This window comes from Esox lucius, chromosome 2 (genome assembly GCF_011004845.1).
Source record: "Esox lucius isolate fEsoLuc1 chromosome 2, fEsoLuc1.pri, whole genome shotgun sequence".
NCBI classification, from domain to species: Eukaryota; Metazoa; Chordata; class Actinopteri; order Esociformes; family Esocidae; genus Esox; species Esox lucius.
Window position 1 is genome coordinate 14,199,906 of NC_047570.1, and position 27,475 is coordinate 14,227,380.

Below are 27,475 nucleotides of genomic sequence, written 5' to 3' on the forward strand. Positions count from 1 at the left end.
TAGTGTGTGTCAGTGTGTGAGTGGGAGAGGGTGTAGTGTGTGTCAGTGTGTGAGTGGGAGAGGGTGTAGTGTGTGTCAGTGTGTGAGTGGGAGAGGGTGTAGTGTGTGTCAGTGTGTGAGTGGGAGAGGGTGTAGTGTGTGTGTGAGTAGGAGAGGGTGTAGTGTGTGTCAGTGTGTGAGTGGGAGAGGGTGTAGTGTGTGTCAGTGTGTGAGTGGGAGAGGGTGTAGTGTGTGTCAGTGTGTGAGCGGGAGAGGGTGTAGTGTGTGTCAGTGTGTGAGTGGGAGAGGGTGTAGTGTGTGTCAGTGTGTGAGTGGGAGAGGGTGTAGTGTGTGTCAGTGTGTGAGTGGGAGAGGGTGTAGTGTGTGTCAGTGTGTGAGTGGGAGAGGGTGTAGTGTGTGTCAGTGTGTACTTAGGGTGTTTGTAAACCGTAATCCGTGGGACAATGCGGCTCAACCGTCTTAGACAGCTGTGTGTGTAATTTCCCTGTAATTAGTGTTTATTTCAAAGTAATGTAATGTGTCTACAGACAGACAGCAGAGTAATCTCTGAGGAAATGGAAATGTTAATCTGCACTGAGAGCCATCATAGAAAAACAAACATTTACATGGTGAATAGTATCTTTTTTATTTCATCTGGGCTTCCGGTTTATATTGGTTTTGCTATGTGATGGGGGCCAGCTAAACTTGAGTGGTTAAATCATTATGCCAGTACCTACCCAGAAAAACTAGTTTACAGTTAGGTACCTTCTATGTAAAGCACAAAGCATACTCTGTGTCATCCTTTATACAACACAGCCAATCTGGATTCAATTAAAAAGCAGGCAGAGTGCCATTTATAACTGTTGGACTGAGAAGATGGACGAGGTCACGCCACACTTTGTAATCAACATTTAACCCTAATTGACCTTTTAAATGAGCACCCTGCAACCACATGCAGGAGTTGTGATTCACGGTGCGAAACAAATAGGTAATGCATCAAGACAGACTGTGGGGCGGAGCCAAGGCTGCATGTGTCATTAGTCATTCATGAGAACCACTGTAGGGTACAACCTTATGTGAAGACATGATAAGCACAAGTCACCAGGGTTCTCACTTTTTTCTGGGTTAGACTAGTTAATACAATTACATATTTAAATTACATTTCTAAAGTGCTTTGATTACTGGCTTTGGTGGCATGTCAAGACAAATTACCTTGTTTAAAATCCTAATCCACTTTCATTATTGAAAATGTTGGATGTCCATGGTGATACAGATGAAGCGGTTCAGTTCAGCTGATCTGTAATACTGTAGTTATCTGATGTACAGTGGGGCAAAAAAGTAGTCAGCCACCAATTGTGCAAGTTCTCCCATTTAAAAAGATGAGAGTGGCCTGTAATTTTCATCATAGGTACACTTCAACTATGAGAGACAAAATTAGATTTTTTTTTCTCCAGAAAATCCCATTGTAGGATTATTAATGAATTTATTGGTAAATTATGGTGGAAAACAAGTATTTGGTCAATAACAAAAGTTAATCTCAATACTTTGTTATATACCCTTTGTTGGCAATGACAGAGGTCAAATGTTTTCACACACTGTTGCTGGTATTTTGGCCCTTCGTCCATGCAGATCTCCTCTAGAGCAGTGATGTTTTGGGGCTGTCGCTGGGCAACACAAACTTTCAACTCCCTCCAAAGATTTTCTATGGGGTTGAGATCTGGTGACTGGCTAGGCCACTCCAGGACCTTGAAATGCTTCTTACGAAGCCACTCCTTCATTGCCCGGGCGGTGTGTTTGGGATCATTGTCATGCTGAAAGACCCAGCCACGTTTCATCTTCAATGCCCTTGCTGATGGGAGGAGGTTTTCACTCAAAATCTCACGATACATGGCCCCATTCATTCTTTCCTTTACACGGTGTTCTTTGGATGCAACTCGGCATTCTTTCTCCTCCAAACACGACGAGTTGAGTTTTTACCAAAAAGTTCTATTTTGGATTCATCTGACCATATGACATTCTCCCAATCCTCTTCTGGACCATCCAAATGCTCTCTAGCAAACCTCAGATGGGCCTGGACATGTACTGGCTTAAGCAGGGGGACACGTCTGGCACTGCAGGATTTGAGTCCCTGGCGGCGTAGTGTGTTACTGATGGTAGCCTTTGTTACTTTGGTCCCAGCTCTCTGCAGGTCATTCACTAGGTCCCCCCGTGTGGTTCTTGGATTTTTCTCACCGTTCTTGTGATCAATTTGACCCCACAGGGTGAGATCTTGCGTGGAGCCCCGGATCGAGGGAGATTATCAGTGGTCTTGAATGTCTTCCATTTTCTTATAATTGCTCCCACAGTTGATTTCTTCACACCAAGCTGCTTACCTATTGCAGATTCAGTCTTCCGAGCCTGGTGCAGGTCTACAATTTTGTTTCTGGTGTCCTTTGACAGCTCTTTGGTCTTGGCCATAGTGGAGTTTGGAGTGTGACTGTTTGAGGTTGTGGACAGGTGTACAAGTTCAAACAGGTGCCATTAATACAGGTAACGAGTGGAGGACAGAGGAGCTTCTTAAAGAAGAAATTACAGGTCTGTGAGAGCCAGAAATCTTGCTTGTTTGTAGGTGACCAAATACTTATTTTACAGAGGAATTTACCAATACATTCATTAAAAATCCTACAATGTGATTTTCTTGATTGTTTTTCTCATTTTGCCTCTCATAGTTGAAGTGTACCTATGATGAAAATTACAGTACTCTCTCATCTTTTTAAGTGAGAGAACTTGTACAATTGGTGGCTAACTAAATACTTTTTTGCCCCACTGTAGCTTATGTATTGTTATCAGTGGTAGCATCTCAGTAACAACTCCTCTTGTATCCACTTCCAGTCTTCTCTAGTTCAAACAGGGTTGACTATATTGCTACTGAGGGTGAGCAACCAGAACAACAACCCTTTGAGGTTCCTCCAATCATCTCTCAGATTCTAATCTCTCAGTGATTCCTCCTGCTTTAAGTTCTAACGCTTCAGTGTTTTTCATTTGTTCGATGTTCAAACCTCTCTGTGGTTCTTTCTGTTCCAGGTTGTAACCCCGCTATAGTTTCTCCAGTTCTATGTTCTAACCTGTCTGTGTTTTTCCTGTTTTAGATTCCAACCTCTCTGTGTTCCTCCTGATTTAGGTTCTAACCTCTCTGTTTCTCATTTTCTACGTTCTAACTTCTCTGTGGTTCCTTCTGTTCTAGGTTCCAACCTTTCTGTGTGTTTCTCCTGTTATAAGTTCAAACCTCTTTTTGGTTTCTCCTATCCTAAATTTTTGCTTTGTGTTGCCTCTTGTTCTAGGTTCCAACTTCTCTGTCGTTCCTGCTGTTCTAGGTTCTAACCTGTCTGGGGTTTCTTCTGTTCTAGTTTCTGACTCCTGTGGGTCCTCCTGTTCTAGTTTCTATTCTCTGTGTGGTTCCTCCTGTTCTAGGTTCTAACCTCTCTGCAGTTTCTCCTGTTCTTGGTTCTAACCTCTCTGTGGTCACTTTTGTTCTAAGTTCTAACCTCTCTGTGGTTATTCCTGTTCTAGGTTCTACTGGGACCTGACCATGCTGCTGCTAATGGTGGGAAACCTGATCATCATCCCTGTCGGCATCACCTTCTTCAAGGATGAGCACACCCCCCCCTGGATCATCTTCAACGTCATCTCAGACACCTTCTTTCTCATGGATCTGGTGCTTAACTTCCGCACGGGCATCGTCAAGGAGGACAACACAGAGATCATTCTGGACCCACAGCAGATCAAGCTGAAATACCTGAAGAGCTGGTTTGTGGTGGACTTCATCTCCTCCATTCCCGTGGACTACATCTTCCTCATTGTGGAGACACGCATTGACTCTGACTTCTACAAGACGGCCCGGGCCCTCAGGATTGTCCGCTTCACCAAGATCCTCAGTCTGCTTAGACTGCTCAGGCTGTCCCGGCTAATCAGATACATCCACCAGTGGGAGGAGGTAGGTACCCGTGCAGTGTGTGTGTGTGTGTGTATGTGTGTGTGTTTGTGTGTGTGTGTGCCACAGAGGGTGGGTAGAGATTATTATAACCCATAGCATATCTATCAAACACAGAATAGCTAGATATGAAAACAGACCCTGTTTACTAACAGTCAGCTGTAGTCTATAGAGTACAGCTCCCCAGAGAGACGGCGTTGTACTGAGACCCATTATATTACCTACCCCTCCAGGCTGAACTAGAGGAGGCTATGCCAGCTAGCTGTGTCTGATTAGATCCACTAGTGAGGTGAGGTGAAGAGGCTGTTTGCTTTCCCTCATCCACCAGTGAGATGATGAAGAGCGAACGTTGATTACTGCAGCAGCAGTCAATCTACCAGTGATCTGCTGCCAGCCTGACAAAGGGAGTCCAGAGAGAGAGAGAGAGAGAGGGAGGGAGGGAAAGAGGGAGGGAGGGAGGGAGGGAAGGAGGGAGGGGAGGAGAGAGGAGAGAGAGGGAGAGAGAGAGAGACTGAAAGAGTCTTTGCTGCTCAAATACAGGGATGATTATAATTCCAGTAATAATTAGAAATGCTTCCGTCCCTCCTCGGGTGAATCCTTGAGCACCGTCCTAGACGGATGAGGTGCAAAGTGGAGCAGCAGAGCCCAGGAGGGGATTCAGTCAGTCAATCAGGAACACCCCTCCACCATCAAAAACAGCTGAGCACACACACACACACACACACACACACAGTGGCTGCCACAGTGCATTTACATACCAGCCAACAGATGGGTCTCCCTGTCCAACCTCTGCTGCTCTATCTCTAGCAATTAGTTGGGTTTGTCTGTACTGCACATTTCTATTCTGGAGTGTCATTAGTTGGGTTTGTCTGTACTGCACATTTCTATTCTGGAGTGTCATTAGTTGGGTTTGTCTGTATTGCACATTTCTTTACTAGAGTGTCATTAGTTGGGTTTGTCTGTATTGTACATTTCTATACTGAAGTGACATTTGTACCTTGACATGTTGCTCAGGTCCCCCACTCTCCCTATAAAGTATTTTGGTCATTTTGTGTATTCAGCTCTGAAAACCAACCGAGGCACTTTATGTCACAGTTGTTGCGAAATGCGTTGACATGCTTGGTGTGTGTTAACCTCGGAGCGTCGCTTTGCATGGACAATAGCTGGCTGATTGCCTAACCAACCACAACACTAAGCCACTATACCCAGGGACATTTTAAATTAGGCTTTTTCACTATATTGACAGGCAGTTTGACTTTCAGGCAGCATGCCACTCGGGCTGTGAAGAGCCTGTTAATATTATTGCTAGTAAAGGAATCTTGGACACCATCAGATCTAGCTGCCTTTACACAGGTTTAACAGAAATACCACCATTTGCTGTAGAATACTATAGTACTTGTTACACAATGTTATTTTATTCTATTCTGGAAGAAGGTATGTGGTAGAATACTCTAGCCTGGTATAGTCAAGTATCCCTCCAAAGTGCAGTGGCCCTGATAATTCAGCATTCAGATCACAGTCTTATCTACGAATAGGTTATGGATAGTTTACCCTTTTAGAGTTTGCTAGCTTTGTTCTTATGGGGATGTCATCCACCTCTCTGTCAGGGATCATAAATCAACCAAGTTGTAGTCAATTTTAATGCAATATCTGATGAAACACTACAATCAATAGCGCAGCATATGTCGTTCATTATTTGTTCTATGTAGCTCAGTTGATAGACCATTGCACTTAGTTCAATTCCCTTGTGGTGTCGGTACAAAAAATGATTAACACTACAACAAAGTGTAAATGAATCCACTCAATCCCTCTAATTCAAGTCACTCTGAATAAGAATGTCTGCTAAATTACTTATTTTTTTATTATTCAATATACAGCAGTAAACACTATATAACTGTAGTATTAACATTTTCAAAAACATTGCAAAAAATAACAATTCAGTTAATATTATAATATTTAATTAAAGAAATACTACAGTGTTTGGAGATTGGTATAGTATTTTCTTTGTATGGGTATCTTTTCCTGTTGGCTGTGATCCATGACTGATAGCAGGGACCACCCAGTCAGAACGCAGCTCACATTTGTGTCTGTGTGTGTGTGTATGTGAAATGTTTGAATTGGCGCCGGTTAGGCAGGCGAAGCGAAAGGGCAGCTCTTTGCTGGAGGACTACTGAGGTAACCCCACAGAAATGTCATCTGACATCTCTGAGTCATTTGTCCACCACATTTCACCACCTGACTGACTTTTTTTGTGATGGCAATTACATTTCAAATTGCATCTTATTTTCTAAAACTGTGTCACCATTTTAGATTTTGAATAATATATATTCGGCAATTGCATGAAGGTGTAGGTAGCATTTATTGTAACCACATATGAATTATATATAATTTTGCGTTAACATGTGACATCATAAGGATGACTCAGGCAACCGGTATTTTCACCACAATGTAAACTATTACAGAAAACATCTGATTAAAGAAAGACATATTTAAGTGACTTACACAAAGGTGACATCCAGTGAACTCCAAACATATTTGGACTGTGACTTTCTTTTGCATCTGAATTTCAACATTTTAGATTTTGGGTTGTAGTGCACCCTGTCATCATTCAGTTGAGGGTATTTTTCTGCATGGACCATATTGAAATAAAAAAATAAAAATAAAATGTAGTCCTTCCATTTTAGTGTGCCAAAACAATTTGTAGATATTAACATTGTGCACAATAAAGTAGTTATGCTCTGCCTGGCCAGTACAGAATTCATCTTCAGTTCCTGTTTGTTTCTAGGCCTTTTAGCGGCCGACAGTAGTCACATCATTAATAAAGACAAGTGAGCCAGTTTCAGTGGCAGCCAAACAAAACCAAAACATTACACCCCCTCCAACATATTTTGCAGACGAAGTAGTATGTCTGTTCCTTTTTTTCTCCAGATTTTTCTCTTGGCATCATTTTGGTACATGTTCATCTTTGCCTCATCTGTCCACAGTACCTTTTTTTTTCCCTAGAACACTGCAGGCTCTAATGTATTTTTAGCCATCCTGTTTTTGAGGCTAACTAGTTTATTTGCACCTTGCTGTCCAGCCTCTGTAGTTTGGCTGGTGAAGACCTCTGTTGATGTTAGTGGCTAACACATCCACGCCTACCTCCTGTAGAGTGTTCCTGATCTTTCGGACAGTTGTTTGTTTGATCTTAATTGTGTCGAACAGTGCTTGGTCATCCACTGTGGAGGTTAACCATGATCTTTCAGGTTGTTTGTCATCTTCTTCTTAATGTACAAAACAGTGGATTTTAGCACTTATTTTATTGGCTTTGTCTCTTTATCTTCTGATTTATTTAATGATGGCCAGGTTGATTTGTATTGACACTTCTCTGGTCCTCAGGTTGTCAGACGTCAGCAAACAACTTATGCCTGCAAACTGACACCCCCACGTAATTACGTAAATGTTCAAATATTACTGGCACCCTGCATTGGGGGTGTGGGGACTATGTACAAAACATGCTGTCATTTCTAAACAATGAATCCATTATAGATTAAAGTACCATCAAATTTAAGCAAAATGTCCGCATTTAGAAATTACAACATAGGCCTTTCATTTTAGGGTGCCAAAAGTATTTGGACATATTTAAATGATATATAACAAAGCATTAATGTTTAGGATTATGTCTCTCTACTGTTTTATCTCATGACGACAAACTTGACTTGAATTGACACTTCATGGTGTTAGATAACAGCAGACATCTCCAAATACAAATGCAAAACCTTGACACTAAACTAGAAATCGACCACTCCCTACTGCATGCACTAACACTGCATACAAATACATACTCCTCATAACAAGCAAATTTCAATCCAGTTGTCCAAATTCTATTTGCACCCTATGTTGGGGGTCTGCGTGTTTAGTTGAGGCTGAAATAGCTAACATTACCAGAGAAGGGAAACAACTCTTGAATAGAGGAGAAGCCAGTGTACTGAGGGATTCAGTTAGGGTAATCCAATATCATTACAGCCAGGAGGGAAATCCAATGTAAAAACACTCTAATAATCCAGTGGTACTGATCACCCAATACACTGGCAGTAAACACGAATGCTGTTCACCTGGGCTGTTCGCAGGGATTCACAAAAGCACCATTCAAAGTTAGTGGCTGGCATGAGCAGCTCAAACTAGCTACAGCACGTTTTGACCATTGCTGTGGGTGGTTAATATCTGAAATACCTACCTATTTAATCCAGATGTATATATTTTCTGTCTATTAGCATCCAAAGAGCAATACAAAGCGGCGTGATAAAATCAGCACATCCTGTGGAGCTTGCGAGGTATGTGACGCAGCGTATTCTGTTGCTTTTCCAACCCAGAAACATTGCTCACTGTTCTGTCATTGTTGGACCTGGAGTTGTTTGATGCCCTGAGCTGAGTGAAGGAAGGCTTCATGTTTTCACCTGTCACTGGGAGCAGAAGCTAAATGCCTCCCCCAAGGCTGCGCCCAGTAGCACTGTCACAATCAGCAGAACCGCTCGGCCCCTGGTCTCATCTAATCACAGGTTATATTCTAGCAGGCAGGCCCACACACACCCTGACATTAATTGAACCCTCTGGGTGCGGAGATGTGTCATGTTTTTTTGTTGTTTTTTTTTCGTACACGTTCGCTCGTGTTCTTACGTGACTTGCCGCCGTCACGTGTGTTTAGGGGCAGATCCTCAAGTCGTGATTGGTGCCCATAGTTGACTACGACCCTTGTTGTCATTTGACGCAGTTCCTGACCGCCGTGTCACCTAAACCGTCTTTGTGTTTGTAGCAGCTATCGGCTAAAAACATTAACTGGCCAAGTAAAAAAGCTTAATACTGAATCGAAATATTAATAGAAGATCCCCACCCCTCCCGAACACACGATGGGCCGCAGGGCTTGGTGAACTAAGCTTCCAAAGGGGTGGCGGCACATGTCAGCGATAACGCTGTCAAGGATAATGACATTCTAAGTGGTGTGCAAATATCCATCTTAGCAAAGGCGGAATCCTCCCATCAGTGCCACGGCATCTCTGCTGTCTGTCCTCATATTCCCCTGTCTCTCTGCCTTGACAGCTGGCCTGTACTCACTGTCATAGTTCATCGGGGGAAAAATAAGATTGGGTTGTTGGATATCCGCACAGGAGTCATCTCCTGTAGACAAACTCAGTAACTTAATTTCAATTAGTCAGGATGTTATTAAATCAAACTCAAACAAATTCACTGATGACTAATCTGTGAGTGTGGCCCAGATGCCAGATGCCTGCAACATCACTGACCCCGGTAGGCAACTACAAGCCCCTGCTTATCTTGGATTCTGAGGCATTTTGGGGCCTTGATGAGGAAATAATTGGAAAGCCAAAAATATCAACGCCCTTGTTATGCAAAAATAATAGAAAAGCCAAAGCATCAAGCAAGAGAGTTTAATGTCAGTCAGCACTTAACGCTTTACTGCAGTGGGCTAAATCGGAGTCACGTGGAGTATCTTTCGCATTTGTCTTCATTATCAAATCTAGTTTGAAGCATATACATTATGTGCATACACTTGACGATAGGCTGAAAACAAATACATCACGCTATTGTGTACAAAGTTGAAATGAATTGAGGTTTGAATATTACTGTATATATACATACAATTTATTATACCAAACATATTCCCAAATACATAGTTAGTTCCTTAAACTGTACGCTGAGGTTGCTATTAAGAGATGCTCAGTGGGTCAATATTTCCCTCCAGTGATTCCACAGCAAATTGCAAACATGTTACCCCAAAAAGTGAGCCAATTTAATTATTATACTTCTGATGTAGATTATGTGTAATATTTGGGGTTGAGTCTTAAAAAATTTAAATCTAGTTGTGATATGGTACAGATGCCTTTATCTTTTCAAGGCTATGTTCATGTGTGTGAGATGTATACTTGTATACTGGCTTCAGACTAGATTAGCTCAGAGTGTGTTTTTCTGTGATTTCTTTAAACCATCACATTATGACGTTAAATGCTGTTTTCATCAAAAGAGAAAAAAGAACATCCTAAACGAAGAGTTAACTAGGATAGAATTTGTCTGGCAGCGGTGGGTCATTTTACACAGGGTTCTGATCTGGTGTCAGGCGCTTCGGACCAGTACCATCTGTGTTGGTGTATTGCATGGAGGCAGGGAGTCCATTGCTATTTATATTGGCATCTGGGATTCTTAAGATTTATGGCTTTTCTGACGAAACTGGCCGTGTGCTGGATGAAGCTTGGAACGATCCGATATGCCACAAAAATAAATCCCATGGTGCTCTGATAAGAGTGAGCCCATGTGGGGGGCAGGTAGGCAGGCATCCCACCAGGGAGGGAGAGAGAGCACTGCCTTTTATTTCCCGTTCAATAAATCTGCACACACAAAATGTATTAAGAAATAAATGAATAACACAAATCGGCCAATCAGTCCCCCACTCGGTGACCCGTACCTTGGCCAAGGACTGCTCTTTCAGAGATAAGAATGGCAAGAAAAATAGGTTTAATGGGGTATTATTGAGACACAATGAGGCTTGCCAGCAACAGTGACAGGTCCTCAACACTATGAATGTGCCTTGTGTGATATTAATACCCACAGCAGGGTCTTTTAGAAGTCTTTTACATAAAACTGTGTAATCCGGCACACATCCATCAATACTTCTCCGCAGGAAGTTGAATTAGAGTATTTTTGGTCAAAGCCATCCAGGCCAAGGCTTGTTTAGACCGCTTATGGAAGACTGCCCCCTGTGGTCCCTCATCCTGTCTCCCTCTCTTCCTCTCTCTCCCCCTTTTGGTAAACACTATTTCCTTGTCCGCTTTCATGGTGTGGATGAGAGTATGGCATTTTGTCAGGGCATTTTGCTGCGACACATGTTGCTGCCAGTTTTATACTAAAATCAGACATGGGGGCGGGGTTGACGGGAGTGGCATCAGTGAAGGAGTGGCATCAGTGAAACGACAGGAGTGAGTGATTTTCTTGGATTTGGTGCAGTTAAATGATGCCAAGCATTCATCATCATTAGCAGCCTGGATAGCAGACACCAGATGCCTCAGCATAGCGTTACATTGGCTATGGCTCTCTGGCTAGCTGCTAGCAACGCTAACAGACATATGCATCTATTCTCTTTCTCTCACTCGCTCCTCTCACCTGAACCACACTGTTTTCTCCATCCATCTGTCTGAGATGACTCAGCAGCTGTAACTGACTTCCTGTCTGTCCCAGATGGGAAGGTGTCACCGTATTGATCAAATGAATGTATTGTCTGGGAATATCTGTCTTTCTGGATTCTGACATCTTTTTTTAGGCGGCGACGATGATTCAATTAAATTGAACTGTATCATTTTGTATAAATTATCAATGCAGTGTGTGCTAGATCTGATTTGTGTATAGTGTATCTGGACTACAACACAGACATGTAATATTTGTCATTAGTTCTCTTGTGCTCTCCACTAATGTAAGGGACATTGAAGGTCATCTGTGTGGTAAATAGAGCAGAGCTATCACATGATCCTCCCCATTCAGATCAGTGGTGAGGTTAGCCTGGACTCCCCAACAAGACAACCCTTGTCCTTAAGATACCTTTGTAAAGTGGCCGGGTGCCCTCATCAATCATAACTGTTGTTCACATAGATAGCCATGCAGCCAGGCTTATTGTATGTCCCTATCAATTAAAACAAAGAGGCCAGCCATCCATCATCCTTAATACTTAAGTACCCTGCAATGCAGTGTGTGTGTGTGTGTGTGTGTGTGTGTCCCTATCAATTGTGTGTGTGTGTGGGGGGGTTCTGCAAAATGTCAGTGTTTTCAATGTCCTCTTTGTGAGAGAGGGAGATCATATACACAGTCCTCCATCCTCAAAATAATGGGCGTATAATAACGTTATTAACTGAACAGATTTTTTCAATTTAGTGGGAATGGGGAAATCTTTTTTTTATTGAGAAGCTGTCTCTTTTTGATTGGATGGGCACTAATTTGAATTGATTTAAGGTTAAGGGAAGATATAGCTTGGAATCACCACCTCCCACTGAAATGCACTGTTTGAAGCTGCGGCTCTCTCTCTACCTCTCTGTCTGTGTTCTCCATCAATCTGTTTCTCTTTCCTTGTTTCACTCTCTGTTTTACTTTATCTTTTTCTGTTTCTCTCTGTGTTTCTCTCTCTCTCCATCTTTAGCAGGTCAGAAAAGTTTTACTCTCCATTCAGTGCAGAAGTTGAAAAGTATTTTAAGGGCACATAGAAGTTGAGCTCTTTGGTAGCGTGTTAGTGTTAGTAGTATTGTACACTATATGCATGCAGATAGATTATGGGGCTTATTGAATATGCATGCAGCCTTTTTTGTGGTACTAAGAGTGGACTCTGTTTATCATGCTTCCGTTCACTTAAAAAAAGGTATTTGACCCACCTAGTACCACCTGGTGGGTTGAACATCGCTTCATATGTGCTGACAGTGTCATGTGCTGATATACAAAGCCCTTTAAGGTTATCTTAAACTCTGCCTATGTAGCCTGCTCTCCTAAACCACAATCAGTTAACAGAAGCGCCTACTAGATAGATGCCACTTAGGTAGATGCCACTTAGGTAAATACTGCCAACTGCCATGGTACACCGCCCAAATGTACACTTCACCTTGATGGGTGGGTCAATTATGCAGATGCATGGCTGTTCATGAGGAGTGTAAATATTCCCTGTAGAACAAGTCAAGCTCAGGATGTGTTGAAAGCATTGTGTTTTGTTATGTATGAATTGCTGCTGCCTGCATTGTAAGGTCTCCCGGAATAAGAGGCTCAACGGACGTTTTACGTGTTCATAATTCAATCCTAGTTTTGTACATCTCATCTATGCAGCTTCTGGAATAGAACAATGAATAGAGTGAGCAGCCCTTTGGCTCTGTCAGGTTGACGCTTGATGTTGCCCTGTTGACTAGCTTCAGGACTAGTGCAATATTAGCATGTAAATTACATAAGATGCTCAGACGGGAAATGTAAACAGATAATTAATTCAATGTTTCGCTGTTTGAGACATTGTGGGCTTGATGGTTTTGTGTTGTACCTCCATCCATTTTTAATGAGCAGAAATTGCTACATTTAAATATGTTACCAGTGTGGGTATTGGAGTGCAGTGCAATTCAATCCACTTTGTCAGAGAGCTCACACTCCCCTCCTGGAAAAACAATTTTATAAATGAAAAAATATCAATCTCAATGTGTGACTGTATGAGGTAGTTCATGATTTATTCATTTAGTACACATAGTGATCTATTCAGCTCTTTAATGTTATGGAATGTCATTTCGTTCCAGCTGGAGAATCAACATCACAATAAATATTGCCTCAGATTAGCTAACATAAGCATTATTGTGTTTGAGAGGAGAATGAGCTCTTTAAAACCAAATATCTCCTTGTGTTTGGGGTAGAGCGCAGCTGTGGGGGATGGGAGAGGAGGGAGCGAGGAGGGGGAGAGGAGGGAGAGAGGTGAAGAAGATACGAGTGGTTCGGTAGATTGAGTGAGAAAGACGCAGCCGGGCGAATGACTGGGCTCAGATGATGTAAATGTGCCCCGGGCTAAACGCTTTGAAGAAGAGCCCAGAGAGAGCATGAGCTGTAATGTCTCCACCATGCAGTCGTTCTGGAGCCGGGCTGCCTGGCGCTTCCCCCTAACCCCGACAGATGCACGTCTTCCCTGGGAAACTTTGGTCCGTCTCCTGGAGTGCATCTCATGGAGTTTATGTGATGTCATGGGCCCGCCACCACCACACTGTCCCAGAGAATTGTGCGTGTCTGTGTGCGTGTGGCCAGCTTCTCGTCTCCCCTCTACACTTGAAAACGTTGACCAACAAAGTGGAGAGAGACGGAACATCCCTCTCTTAGCTGTAAGTGCTTAAACAGCGCTGAGTGGCTTTTAATAAGGAGAGCAGCAGTTAACAGTGCACACTGTGGTCCTCAATGGGATTAAGTAGCTTTAAATTGTTGAGGCCATTACAATCCACACCAGCACAGAGCAGAGGATAGGTCCTGGGGCAGACTTATGACCATATTTATCATTAGGATTAACAAAGCTCTCCCATTCTGCACACACTAACACACACAGACACACACACACACACTTGCCAATCCCTCTGTCGGCTTTGTATTAGTGTGCTTGCCTAGTAAGTGGTTGATTAGAGCCCTATAAAGCCTCCTCTATAGACCAGTCGTGTCAACATCTGTAAAAAGCTCAAGTGTTACGTGAAAGATAATGCCTGATTATGTTAGTGTTATGGAAAAGATAATGGTGATTATGTTACTGTTATGTCAAAGACTATGCAGATCGTTGTAGCGTTACTGATCGCATTTGTGTTTTGTGAACCATAATGCTTATTATGTTAGCGAAATGTCAAAGACGATGCGGATTCTGTTCATGTCAAAGATAATGCTGATTAAGTTATTGTTACATTGAGTCTGTTGTACTGTACTGTGAGTCTGGCCTACAACTAGAATGGTTTTCACATTTAAACTCAACCTGGTCTAGCTCAGACCAAATATTACACAATTATGACAAAATCAAATCCACTGCATGTCCTTGACTGTGGCTCTAAAAAGAGGCACACGAAAGGTCAGGGAACTAATAAAAACAGACTACGTCCCTGGGGAGAAAGGGTCTTTGTTATCCAGAAGTGTTTAGGCCGGTACGTTTTGTGCCTGTCTGTCTACATGTGCCCACATGGCCTACAGTCATTTAGCAGACAACTCACTTAGTGTTAGTCTTCATTTTAAGATAACTAGGTGGGATAAACACACAACTCGGTAATATTCAGTACATTTCACAGAGAAGTCAGTAGTACCACAACAACCCATAGGTGCGATTAGTGTTGATATAAACATAACACAAATACACCACTGTTCAAAAGTTTGGGGTCAATTAAAAATGACCTTTTTTGGACCTTGATAGTACCATCAGATTGATCAGAAATGTTGTATTTGTGATTGATCAGATACAAAATGTTGTAAATGACTGTAAAGAAGCTATAAAACTGTCTCCTGAATAGAAAGAGGAGTGGGAGGCCCCGGTGCACAACTGAGCAAGAGGATAAAACATTAGATTGTCTAGTTTGAGAAATAGACACCTCATAGTTCCTCAACTGGCAGCTCCATTAAATAGAACCTGCAAAACACCAGTCTCAGCATCAACAGTGAATAGGCAACTCCAGGATGCTGGCCTTGTGTAGGCAGTGTTGCAAAGGAAAAGTCAAATCTCAGACTGTCCAGTAAAAAGAAACAATTAAGATGGGCAAAAGGACACTGGACAGAGGGATGAGCTCTACTTGGAAGGCCAGTATTCCGGACCCACCTCTTCACTGTTGACATAGAGGCCTCCCACTCCTCTTTCTATTTAGGTGCGTGCCAGTTTGCACTGTTCTATGAAGAGAGTAAAAGACATTGTTGTACGAGATCTTCAGTTTCTTGGCAATTTCTCACCTGGAATAGCCTTCATTCCTCAGAATAAGAAGAGACTGATGAGCTTTAGAAGAACCTTCTTTGTTTCTGACCATTTTGAGCCTGTAATCGAAACCCACAAAAGCTGATGCTTAAGATGCTGGGCTAGTCTAAAGAACGACAGTTTTCAGCTATGCAAACATAATATCAAAAGGGTTTTCTAATGATCAATTCACTTAAAACTTATTTTCTTTACTTTGATTAGCAAACACAACGTGCCATTGGAAAACAGGAGTGATGGTTGCTGATAATTGGCCTCTGTACGCCTATGTAGTTTCCAGCTTCAGTAGTCATTTTACAATGTCTGCACTGTATTTCTGATCAATTCTATTTCATTTGAATGGACCAAAATGTGCCTTTCTTTCAAAAACAAGGACATTTGTGACCCCAAACCTTTGAAACATTAGTGTCAATTTTTCCCGCATTTTGGACATCAGGGCACTGATTCTGTTCGACTCTACATCCCCACATGCCCTCTTTCCTGACATTGTCCTGTCCTCTTCCTGTCCTGTTGTACAGATCTTCCATATGACCTATGACCTGGCCAGTGCCATGGTGCGAATCGTCAACCTGATTGGCATGATGCTGCTGCTGTGCCACTGGGATGGCTGTCTGCAGTTCCTGGTTCCTATGCTGCAGGACTTCCCACAGGACTGCTGGGTGTCCAAAAACAAAATGGTGGTAAGTAGCGTTGTGCTCTCCTACTAGGGTGTGTCCAAAATGGCACCCTTGTCTCTGGGAAGTGCCATACTGAGCTTCTGCCTAGGGAATAGGATTCCACTTGAGATGCGGCCCAGGTCTGTCAAAATCAGATCAGTCCTCCTGTGTTATCAGTGTGCCTGTCATAACTGGACTAAGCCTGTAGCATCACAAAAAGGTCTGCCTTGCATGTCTTGTCCATTTCCCTGCCTAAATCAAATGTTTTTCCCCTGTTGTCCTTTATTCGCCCACATTAATTCAATTTGTGGCTTTTTCTTTATATCCTTGGAGGTTTCTCTCCAGCAGCTCCGAATGGTGCGGTTGTCTGTATTCTGAAGGTGAGAGCTAGGCACCAAGCTTAGCCTAATATAAAATAAAGATTTTCACAGAAAACAGAAAACCCTTATCCAACATTGGTAGAGTATAGACAATTTTCCAGTGAGCGCTTATTCTATGCTTTAATTGCATCACATTGTAATGCTGCTGCTGCAAAATGGAGAGAGCGAGAAAGAGAGATGTGCAAGAAAGAGAAATAGAGAGAATGAGATAAGAAGGGGGGTGTAAGAGATAGAGAGATAGAGGGAGAAAGATAAAGGGAAAGGGAGGCAGAGATAAAGGGAGAGAGATAAAGGGGAAAGAGGGAGAGAGGCAGATAAGCAAAGAGGGGGATGGAGATGTAAGATGGAGTAAGAAAGAAGGAGAGAAAAGGAAAGTCATTGGAAAGCCCTGTATCTTGTAATGACCGCTCTCTCCTCTGTTAGGTTATATAACTGCGCGGTGCAACACCTGAGGTGTGACCCTGAAACATCCGTGGTGCACCGACCGCATAACCTGGCAGGTTTCAACGAGCTGGGCCTTACGAGAGAAAGAGCCAGGGAGATGATTTATGACGAGGATTTGTTGTGGGGCTCACGGCAGGCAGGCAGACAGCTCTCAGCCCTCAAAGAGGATTAATCTTGGATCTGTGAATAAAAACAATCACATCAAATTCTAATTAAGCCATTAAAGACAGACAGCACAGCAGTCAGTTGGAGGGAAACAGCAGCTTACCTTTGGCATGGCACACTTTCCCCTGTCAGGGAGGGATGGCTTGGAACTGGTTTGGACCCCTGCTCTGCATCACACCACACCATGACAAAGCACTATGGCATTTAGATTGGGATTCTATCATACCCACACTGGGAGAAATTATCACTCTGTCGCAAATTGAAAGGCTCTTTCAAGCCTGCGCTGATAAACTGTACTCTTGTGTTGCAGTCAAAATGAGTTTTGCTTAACCAGTGAACAGTGGCTAATTCAATCCCATAACTTATCTTTTGTCATGGCACACTACAGTATCAAACACTGTTTCTCACTGTTAGGCCGTATCTCTTGCATCGTCACATGGTCCAGCTGTGATAAGATTCAGGGGGTAGTGATACTCTGCCTGCAGTAGCTTCCCCATTACATTGGCCTTCCTTTTTAGGAAGCGCTAATGTCTTTCCTATTTCTCAGGTTTTACGCCTGTGGAAATGAGTTTCAAAGCAATTTGGACATGTCACCTCAGAAGAAAGCAGATATTGATTCTGTGTGGACTACCACAGGGATCTAAAGGGAAAAAAGGGGTAATTTATCTACAAACGACAAAAAAACTAGAAACGAAAAATCACATTTCTCTAAATAGCTGACCTACTTTTTGCCTTGCAGGCCTCCTGTGCCTCAGGCTCCATTCATTCAGTCACTTTCAGGACTGTGTTTATTCCTGAGCCTAAAACGTCCCAGATGAAGCTGCTCTTCATTGAATATCCACATGCAGGAGCGGTTCACCCTAGTGCGCCATACAATAGTGTTTCCAATAAGGCAAAATGAGGAGGACCCCTGGGCCGATGAAGAGCATGTGACTGATGAAGGTGATGACGGAGGGCAGTGCCTTGCCGAACCTTTCCGTCCAGACGGCCCCCAGAGTGAAGCAGTAGATCATGTCACCGTGTCTCCCCCCCCCTCATCCCCCTTCCCCCTTCCGTTTCTCTCCCCCTCTCCCCCATCCAGAACGACACGTGGGGACAGCAGTACTCCTACGCCCTGTTCAAAGCCATGAGCCACATGCTGTGTATCGGCTACGGCATGTACCCACCCGTGGGCATGACCGACGTCTGGCTCACCATACTCAGCATGATCGTGGGCGCCACCTGCTACGCCATGTTCGTGGGTCACGCCACCGCCCTCATCCAGTCCCTGGACTCATCCCGTCGGCAGTACCAAGAGAAGGTGAGTAACGCTGGGCTGGGGGGGGAAACGGAAATCTAGCTGGGCACCTGGACGAGCGGCGGTTGTCTGAACGTGCATGGTGGAACCGCGTCCGCTGTCTGTGTCCTGATGGAAGTGAGGGAATCCCAGTAATACCAAGTGGACTTGTGTTACCTACAGATACCAGTTAGTATGCCGGAGTTCCAGCCCTTAATGAGTCTCAGCCTCCCTTCGCTATCAATGTGTTTTACATCAGCATTTTCACAGGGCTTATACAGAAACCCGACTAGAAATTCCCAAGACCAAGCAATGCAGATGTTGGTGGCTAGTGGCTATAATAGCCCCTTGAAAGGTGGAAACACACTGTCAGAGGACACCTACAGAGGAACCAGGCTCTGAGGGGTGGCAAAACCTCCGTGGCTCTGCCAGGTAGAGATTATCACAGTCTTTGAGGCCAGGTCATTCATCCTCCTGTGAGCTGAGGTGCTCAGGGCTGCATGAGTGCCAGTGTTCCAGGCTCCCCCGCACAGTGACTGGAACAGAAGGCCCTGGCAGCTGGCTATGAAGGCCCTGTCCAGCTCCAGTGGGCCTCTGCCTCATGTGCGGCTGATAATGAGCCTTGCTGCCAGGCATCCACGTTGCCCACCGTCTGTGGTGAGGTGCAGAAGAGGAGAGACCCCTTGGCCCGGGAAACAGAGTTTGTGTGAGATCCAGGTCTGACAGTACATGTGGGGACCAAAGGTCAGCACAAAGAAAGGAAAACCTGACATATCAGTCCCCAAAGAAGGATTTTTAGGATAAAATGTATTACTAGAATTGGGGTTACTTTTTTGTTTAGGCGCTACAAGTTAGGGTTACTGTTAGACTTTATGGCCAGATTAGGTTTAGGCATAAAGGTTAGGTTATTTAGATTTAGGTTAGGGCATTCTCAGCCACCCTGCTGCCACCTTCCCATGAGGCAGTAGCCTACTGTCCTATCCAAAGTCGCTCAGAGTCCTTTTCTCTTTCTCTTCAGACTCTTTGTCTGCCTGTAGAAACATAAGCATTATAAATTGCCATTAATATTTAACAGTGTGGATTTTCCCAGTTATACTTCTGTGTGCTCCAAACATTAAGCGTAGTCTGGATGCTGGCTTCTGTTGCTCCCCCATTGCTTCCCATTGCACTGGTGTAGTTACACACCAAAATGAATCATCAGATTTTTCCAAAACTTGTAGAATTCATACTAATCACCAGATAGTTCAACTACGTAGTTAACACTAATCACCAGACAGATCCATTATATGGTGTAGTTAACATTAATCACCAGACAGTTCCACTACATTGTGTAGTTGCACTAATCACCAGACTTGTCCACCTAATAGTGTGGTTAACACTAGTCACCAGGCAGTTCCACTACATGGTTTAGTTAACACTAATCACCTGACAGTTCCACTTCATGGTTTAGTTAACACTAATCACCAGACAGTTCCACTACATGGTTTAGTTAACACTAATCACCAGGCAGTTCCACTACATGGTTTAGTTTACACTAATCACCAGACAGTTCCACTACATGGTTTAGTTATCACTAATCACCAGACAGTTCCACTACATGGTTTAGTTAACATTATCACCAGACAGTTCCACTACATGGTTTAGTTAACATTATCACCACACAGTTCCACTACATGGTTTAGTTAACACTAATCACCAGACAGTTCCACTACATGGTTTAGTTAACATTATCACCAGACAGTTCCACTACATGGTTTAGTTAACACTAATCACCAGACAGTTCCACTACATGGTTTAGTTAACATTATCACCAGACAGTTCCACTACATGGTTTAGTTAACACTAATCACCAGGCAGTTCCACTACATGGTTTAGTTAACACTAATCACCAGACAGTTCCACTACATGGTTTAGTTAACACTAATCACCAGACAGTTCCACTACATGGTTTAGTTAACATTATCACCAGACAGTTCCACTACATGGTTTATTTAACACTAATCAGTTGCAACCCTGTACCTGATACCCAATACGGGTATGTCATACCTCCTGGGAACAATCCACTGATTGAGAAGCACCATCAATTCTAGACAGAGAAAAGACAAAGGGACTGGTGTCCACTTAGAGGTCCTGTTTTTGCCCATCTGATTGGTGTCTAGGAAGAGAATGGCTGTTTCTGTTCTGTCTCCGGGCCATCCAGTCTAGGGAGTGACCTGCTTACACTGCAGCAGCAGCCAATGAACAAGCTGCCCTGTCAGATTCCTCAACTGGCTAGACGATACAGTGTTGTTCTGCGTTAGTAATGAAGGTAGTTGAGGGGCGTTTGCAGGGCAATACTCTCACTTTGGAACAGGTCTGCAGATTTGAAGTGAGGAAGACAAAATGGTGCAGGTTAGAAGGATGTCGTTGAAAGGAGAAGACCCAGGAGACTTGAAGCTTCATCACAATCAGTCAAGATTTTAAAAAAGGAATGACGACAACATTTTAATGCCACTCAGCTCCCTCCAACCAGAATCCCAGGCTCCTACAGTCTTTATCATGGACAATAGGGAGGGAGTGCTAGTTAGCTGCAGACAGGACCATCATACTGACAGGGACGTATGGACCGTGAGCAAGAGGAAAACCAATGCTGAAGTAGCATGGCCACATTCTAAAGGTGACTTACGGGTGAGGGTTTTACATGGCTGGGAAACCAGGTTTAAGTCTTTCCCCACTGAGCAAACGGGGCGGAGGCAAATCTATGAAGAAAGTTCAGAAGTATGTTGCAGCGTAAAGGGGGAGGAATGGCAAAGTCGCACAAAGACAGCAAAAAATTATAATCAGAATGCCCGGGTATAATCTCCTGTGAATAGAGAATTGTAATACAATGTGCTTCAGTGTGATAAAGTCTGGGCTGTCAGAAGCCAGCAAGCAAGCCCAAATGAGCTCTTAAAGAGATTCATGTTTAGTCTAACTGGTTCACGTGGTGGGGACTTGAGCCGGCAAGTCTCCACTCTGACTTCCAATGTGTTCCAGACGCAAGCTGACAACAACCTGACTGTTCTTCACTTAAGTCAGACAGAATCAGCGGGAAGCAAAGTCTACAACAAAAATGTTCCGTGCTGATTTTATCATGATCCTGGCAATTCACTTGTGAAAGCTATTTGTTACGCAAGAAAAAACGTATTGAAAGAAAATCTTCTTCTATTTCGATCTGACCTGATTTTTTTTTTCTCTTTATTTTGTAACATCCCAGTATGTTGAGAATTGCCTAGAGGTGTGCTCATCCCAGGTGTTCCCCCCCCATCACATAAAGAGAACATGTGCGTGAGATTGTACCTCAGCTCACCCCTTTCCCCCCTCTCAAACCCCTCCTCCCCCTTTTTACTGTTCACGTGTCTCTGCAAGCCTACAGTGTCTCAAGGTGTGAGTTGAAAGAGGTGGACTTCACCAGATTTCCCCTTGGACTCCAGCCTCTCAGCTCAGCGTGTTTAAACTCGTATAAAACAATGAGAGTTACATTTCTTCAGATTAGAGCTACAGGCAACATCTCAGTGTGACTCCCTGGTCCCTTCATGACTTGCTGTATCTTCCCGTTTCCCTACCAATATATCATATTTTCATGTGTTTTTATTTAGTTATTGCTGTTATCACGATGGACATTTTGCAAAGACCTACAGTATGGCATCATGACAATATTTAACTTAAACCATTTGAAAGTTCAACTATTTGACTTTGACCAATTCACTCTTTGACTGCTTGACTTTTTCCAGTACAATGCGATCAGAATTCACTCAGCATACAGCTTGAAATGCCCCCTCACCATCTCTCCCCAGTCACATATTTATTTTGAAATACACTCAGTGACAAAATGGTGGCAGGCAGAGACCATGGTAAATCCCTGACAGTACATCAATCATCAATACATTGTGTATTGCAGGCAGGCCAGGGTCCAGTGTGGCTCTTCATTGGTTTAATCCCTCAATAAATTGGGAGGAAGACTGTCCCTGTGGGTGTGTTTGTGTGTGTGTGTGGGGGGGTGTTTAAGGTTATTAGCCTACTGCAGTGTCATCACAGTAATGCACATAACACCAGCGATATATGTTTCCACTGCTGCTTGGTGTCTTTGTTCGTTTGAATTCTGTGCTTGGCACTGTAGGGTAATTATTGTGAGATCAGCCAGGAAACCCCACAGGGGCCTGGTGTTGTTGGGAGCCTAAGCAGTGTGTTGTGACATGCCAGCAGCCCCAAATGGCTTTATTCCCTTTCTGCGCACTTTTCTCCCTATGTGTTTTCTGATATAAAACTTAAGGGGAAATGTAACAGCAACTTCCAAGCGTATACTGAAGAATTAATATATTAAAAATATGTAATACTGCCCTTCCTCTAAAGAGGAACCATCAGGCGCAAACATTGTCATTATTTAGTATTATGGATATATAATTTCTAGTCACATACCTCCTGCTAATCTGTAGTAACTTGTACCGCGTGCGTTTTCAAAAGCCTGCTGTTGAAGGATGGAGCCCATCTGGACATATAAGTAGGGCTTCAGACAGGATGGAGTCTTTACAAATCCATGAAATATGAATCAACCTACATAACTCTCTTCTAGTCTGCAATTGGTGAAACAAATAGGCCACAATAAGTTACACAAAACATGACTCGTCTTGACACATTTTCTGATCAGACAGCAGGCTGAATAAACTGGTCTTTGGTTAAATTCTTCCTGTGCAAACATAAGAAATACAGCCATAGTGCATAGCTACGTCTGAAACATCAGTCACTCAGAAATATGTAGGGAGACTGGAAAAACACCTCAAACAGTATCTAGCGGGGATTTTTCCCATGGGCAAATGCATGTGCCAGTCAGGTGTTTTTTGGGTGTAGAGATCACAGGAATAGAGCTGAGGTGTCTCTGCATATGCCTGGAATTAATTCCCTCATAATTCCACCATCTTAACCCTTTAAAACACTTTATTACTGAGAATTCTCAAAATTACGAATGTCTCACACATTTCAAACATGCAGAAATAGAAAAAAAACTATCAAAAGTACATTTTACTTTGTTTTAAAAGGCAAACACTCAATATGTTAAAAAACTAAAAACAAGCAAAAAAAGACTGCATTATTATTTTAGTAAATGTTACCAAATAACTAGCATACCATATTATATTTATACAAAACAAAAGTGTACAAATGTGACCAGAGGACAATCAGAATGTGTTTCTTTACACACACAAAATTGTATTGGTAACGATTCTTCTGACCACTCTGACCTCTGTGGAACTTTCCTCCATAATGGCTTTGGGAACATTCTTTCTAATGGGCTGTACTGTGCTAGAGCAGTATATGTAAGCATCCAAAAGATCAATATGACATGTCTTGAGATATCACTAACGAGCTTCATAACAACACATTAGGCTATGCCAAGTTCAGCTGCTTCATCCACGCCGCCCTGTGTACATATTGAAACCAAGACAGTAGCCAATCCCTGCTTCTCTCTTTCTACCTCCTCCTCCTCTGTCTGTCCACTCTCAGTTCCATCCCTCTATTCTCACTCCACTCCTCTCTCGTCTTCATCCTCATTTCACCTCTCTATTCTTCCAATCATCCCTCCTCTTCCTCCCTGTCTTCTCCTGGTGTGCCCTGAATCACCATTATAAAATATTGCTTTCCTCACGTTCACTGATAACCTTGATGAACAGAGTTCCGACAGAGTCTAATGACCTCTAAGGGGTACCCATATAACAGCTACACAACATATATCCCATTACACACATGCAATGTTATAAAGCACTTTCAATCGTAACATTTATGTTCATCAATATCACATTTTACTCCATTTTACTAAGCCCAAGCACCTGTGCACGCAAAATCCCAACTCGCTGTAACAACCATTAAGTTAATGTTAGGCTATTTGTTTGAGTACATTTTGCATAAAAGTGCACAGCTTTATATGACAAACTCATTAAAGACAAGCAAACTCTGAGGAAGACTGACACATACAAAACTACAACAAGCCACTGGTCTCCAAACCCCCCGAATCAAGTCAGCAAATGTGAGTAGACATAATTCTGTTACGTTTTTACAGTTGTTGCTGTGTAACCTGAAACTTAGGCTGTGTTAATTTTTCAGAGCATAATGTGTTCATGGTATCCGGAGTGCGAACAGTCTTTTGTTTCAATCCAATTCATTAATTTGTCACATGTCGCAATATTTCATTATAGTAGGCCTATAGCTTTTACAGTGGAAACTGTTCATCTATGCCTTTTTGCCGGACCGCGTAAGAGGAGCTGGCCAAAAAGAGCGAATGTCTCTGAGTGAATGAGTGACTGACTGGCCGCTCCTTGGTAAGTAGCGTAGTGGTTAGAAATGTGGACGACTAAACCAAAGGTATTGTGTTCAAGCCTCTTTGCCGTCAACATAAATTATGCATTAAGATTTGTTCAGGATGGACCAATACTTTGCTGGCTACAACCTCAAGTATCTACGTTATAGTAAGCTTAAAATAAAATTGTTCATTCTTATATTGCGACTATTTCTGGTGCATCTTCGAAGTATGCATCCGCATGCCAAATTATGGATTAAGATTTTCTCAGGATAGACGAAAACTTTGCTGCCTACAACCTTCAGTATCTACATTATAGTAAGCTTAAAATAAAACTGTTCATTGTTATATTGTGACTATTTCTGGTGAATCTTTGAAGTACTCATCCGTGCAAGCATTTTTGCTTGTAATGTAACGTAGCAACCTTCAGTAGCTACGTTACAGTGAGCCTATATAGTCACCCAATTTTAGGTAGCTTGATAGACAAATCAGACAGTAAGCTGGCTAGTTATCTGTGGCTAGTTTCCATATTTACATGAATTAGCTGACCTTTATCCAGAGTGACTTACAGTAGAGATTATATACAAACCCGATTCCAAAAAAGTTGGGACACTGTACAATTGTGAATAAAAACAGAATGCAATGATGTGGAAGTTTTAAATTTCAATATTTCATTCAGAATACAACATAGATGACATATCAAATGTTTAAAGTGAGAAAATGTATCACTTTAAGGGTAAAATAAGTTGATTTTAAATTTCATGGCATCAACACATCTCAAAAAAGTTGGGACAAGGCCATGTTTACCACTGTGTGACATCCCCTCTTCTTTTTATAACAGACTGCAAACATCTGGGGACTGAGGAGACAAGTTGCTCAAGTTTATGAATAGGAATGTTGTCCCATTCTTGTCTAATACAGGCTTCTAGTTGCTCAACTGTCTTAGGTCTTCTTTGTCGCACCTTCCTCTTTATGATGCGCCAAATATTTTCTATGGGTGAAAGGTCTGGACTGCAGGCTGGCCATTTCAGTACCCGGATCCTTCCTCTATGCAGCCATGACATTGTAATTGATGCAGTATGTGGTCTGGCATTGTCATGTTGGAAAATGCAAGGTCTTCCCTGAAAGAGACGACGTCTGGATGGGAGCATATGTTGTTCTAGAACTTGGATATAACTGTCAGCATTGATGGTGCTTTTCCAGATGTGTAGGCTGCCCATGCCACTCGCACTCATGCAACCCCATACCATCAGAGATGCAGGCTTCTGAACTGAGCGCTGATAACAACTTGGGTTGTCCTTGTCCTCTTTAGTCCGGATGTCATGGCGTCCCAATTTTCCAAAATGAACTTCAAATTTTGATTAGTCTGACCACAGAACACTTTTCCACTTTGCCACAGTCCATTTTAAATTATCCTTGGCCCAGAGAAAATGCCTGCGCTTCTGGATCGTCTTTAGATATGGCTTCTTTTTTGACCTATAGAGTTTTAGCCGGCAACGGCGAATGGCATGGTGGATTGTGTTCACCGACAAGTATTTCTGGAAGTATTCCTGAGCCCATGCTGTGATTTCCATTACAGTATCATTCCTGTATGTGATGCAGTGCTGTCTGAGGGCCCGAAGATCACGGGCATCCAGTATGGTTTTCCGGCCTTGACCCTTACGCACAGAGATTGTTCCAGATTCTCTGAATCTTTGGATGAAATTATGCACTGTAGATGATGATAACTTCAAACTCTTTGCAATTTTTCTCTGAGAAACTCCTTTCTGATATTGCTCCACTATTTTTCGCCGCAGTATTGGGGGAATTGGTGATCCTCTGCCCATCTTGACTTCTGAGAGACACTGCCACTCTGAGAGGCTCTTTTTATACCCAATCATGTTGCCAATTGAGATAATAAGTTGCAAATTGGTCCTCCAGCTGTTCCTTATTTGTACATTTAACTTTTCTGGCCTCTTATTGCTACCTGTCCCAACTTTTTTGGAATGTGTAGCTCTCATGAAATCCAAAATGAGCCAATATTTGGCATGACATTATAAAATGTCTCACTTTCAACATTCGATATGTTATCTATATTCTATTGTAAATTAAATATAAGTTTATGATATTTGTAAATTTTTCCATTCCTTTTTTACTCACAATTTGTACAGTGTCCCAACTTTGTTGGAATCAGGTTTATACATTGATGACAGGGTCCCCTGTCAGAATTGAACCCACAACTTTTAGCATTACAAGCCCCATGCTCAACCAACTGAGCTACACAGGCATCGCGCATGAATTATATTTGGGATAAAACCTTGTTACATAGTTAGCCGACTACAGTTAAATATTGTTAAACTACAGTTAAACTATTTTTGTTAAGAGCTCCGTAGCTTATGTGCTCACAAGGATGTTTCCAACTCTGTTTCAGCAAACAACATACAAACAGGCTCTTATAACGGGAAAAGTCGAGGCCGCTATAGCTCTGTCATTTTGAGTAATATGATGAGTAAAACTTGACAGCATATCTTGTTTCTTGTTTCTTCTTAATAATAACATTCACACAAATACTGTAATGTGTGTTAGCAGGTATATATTGTGATATTTACACTAGTATGGCCACACACAGAAAGGACATGTTTTATTGCCTGTCCAGTTAATATGAAACTCTGATACATTCTGCTCATGTACTATGATAAATATTACCATATTTCAATATATTGATACAGTACATATTACAGAATTACGTCTTAATGTCAGTATCCTTTGATTCTGTCTGTGTGTCCTTAAACACAATCAGAGCATTCTTTTCTACCAACTTGTGCTTAAAGTGAAGATGCCTATTCAAA

The 27,475-nt window shown here is 42.6% G+C and overlaps 1 protein-coding gene across 1 annotated transcript in view; it reads left to right on the forward strand.

Annotated features, from left to right (window-relative positions):
* The window catches only part of hcn4 (hyperpolarization activated cyclic nucleotide-gated potassium channel 4), an 83,581-nt gene that overhangs the window by 20,713 nt on the left and 35,393 nt on the right, over positions 1–27,475 (forward strand). The window contains exons 2-4 of the mRNA XM_013138110.4: positions 3,529–3,952; positions 15,938–16,099; positions 18,146–18,364. Coding sequence (XP_012993564.4) covers positions 3,529–3,952; positions 15,938–16,099; positions 18,146–18,364 — 805 coding nt within the window. The remainder of the gene's footprint in view (positions 1–3,528; positions 3,953–15,937; positions 16,100–18,145; positions 18,365–27,475) is intronic.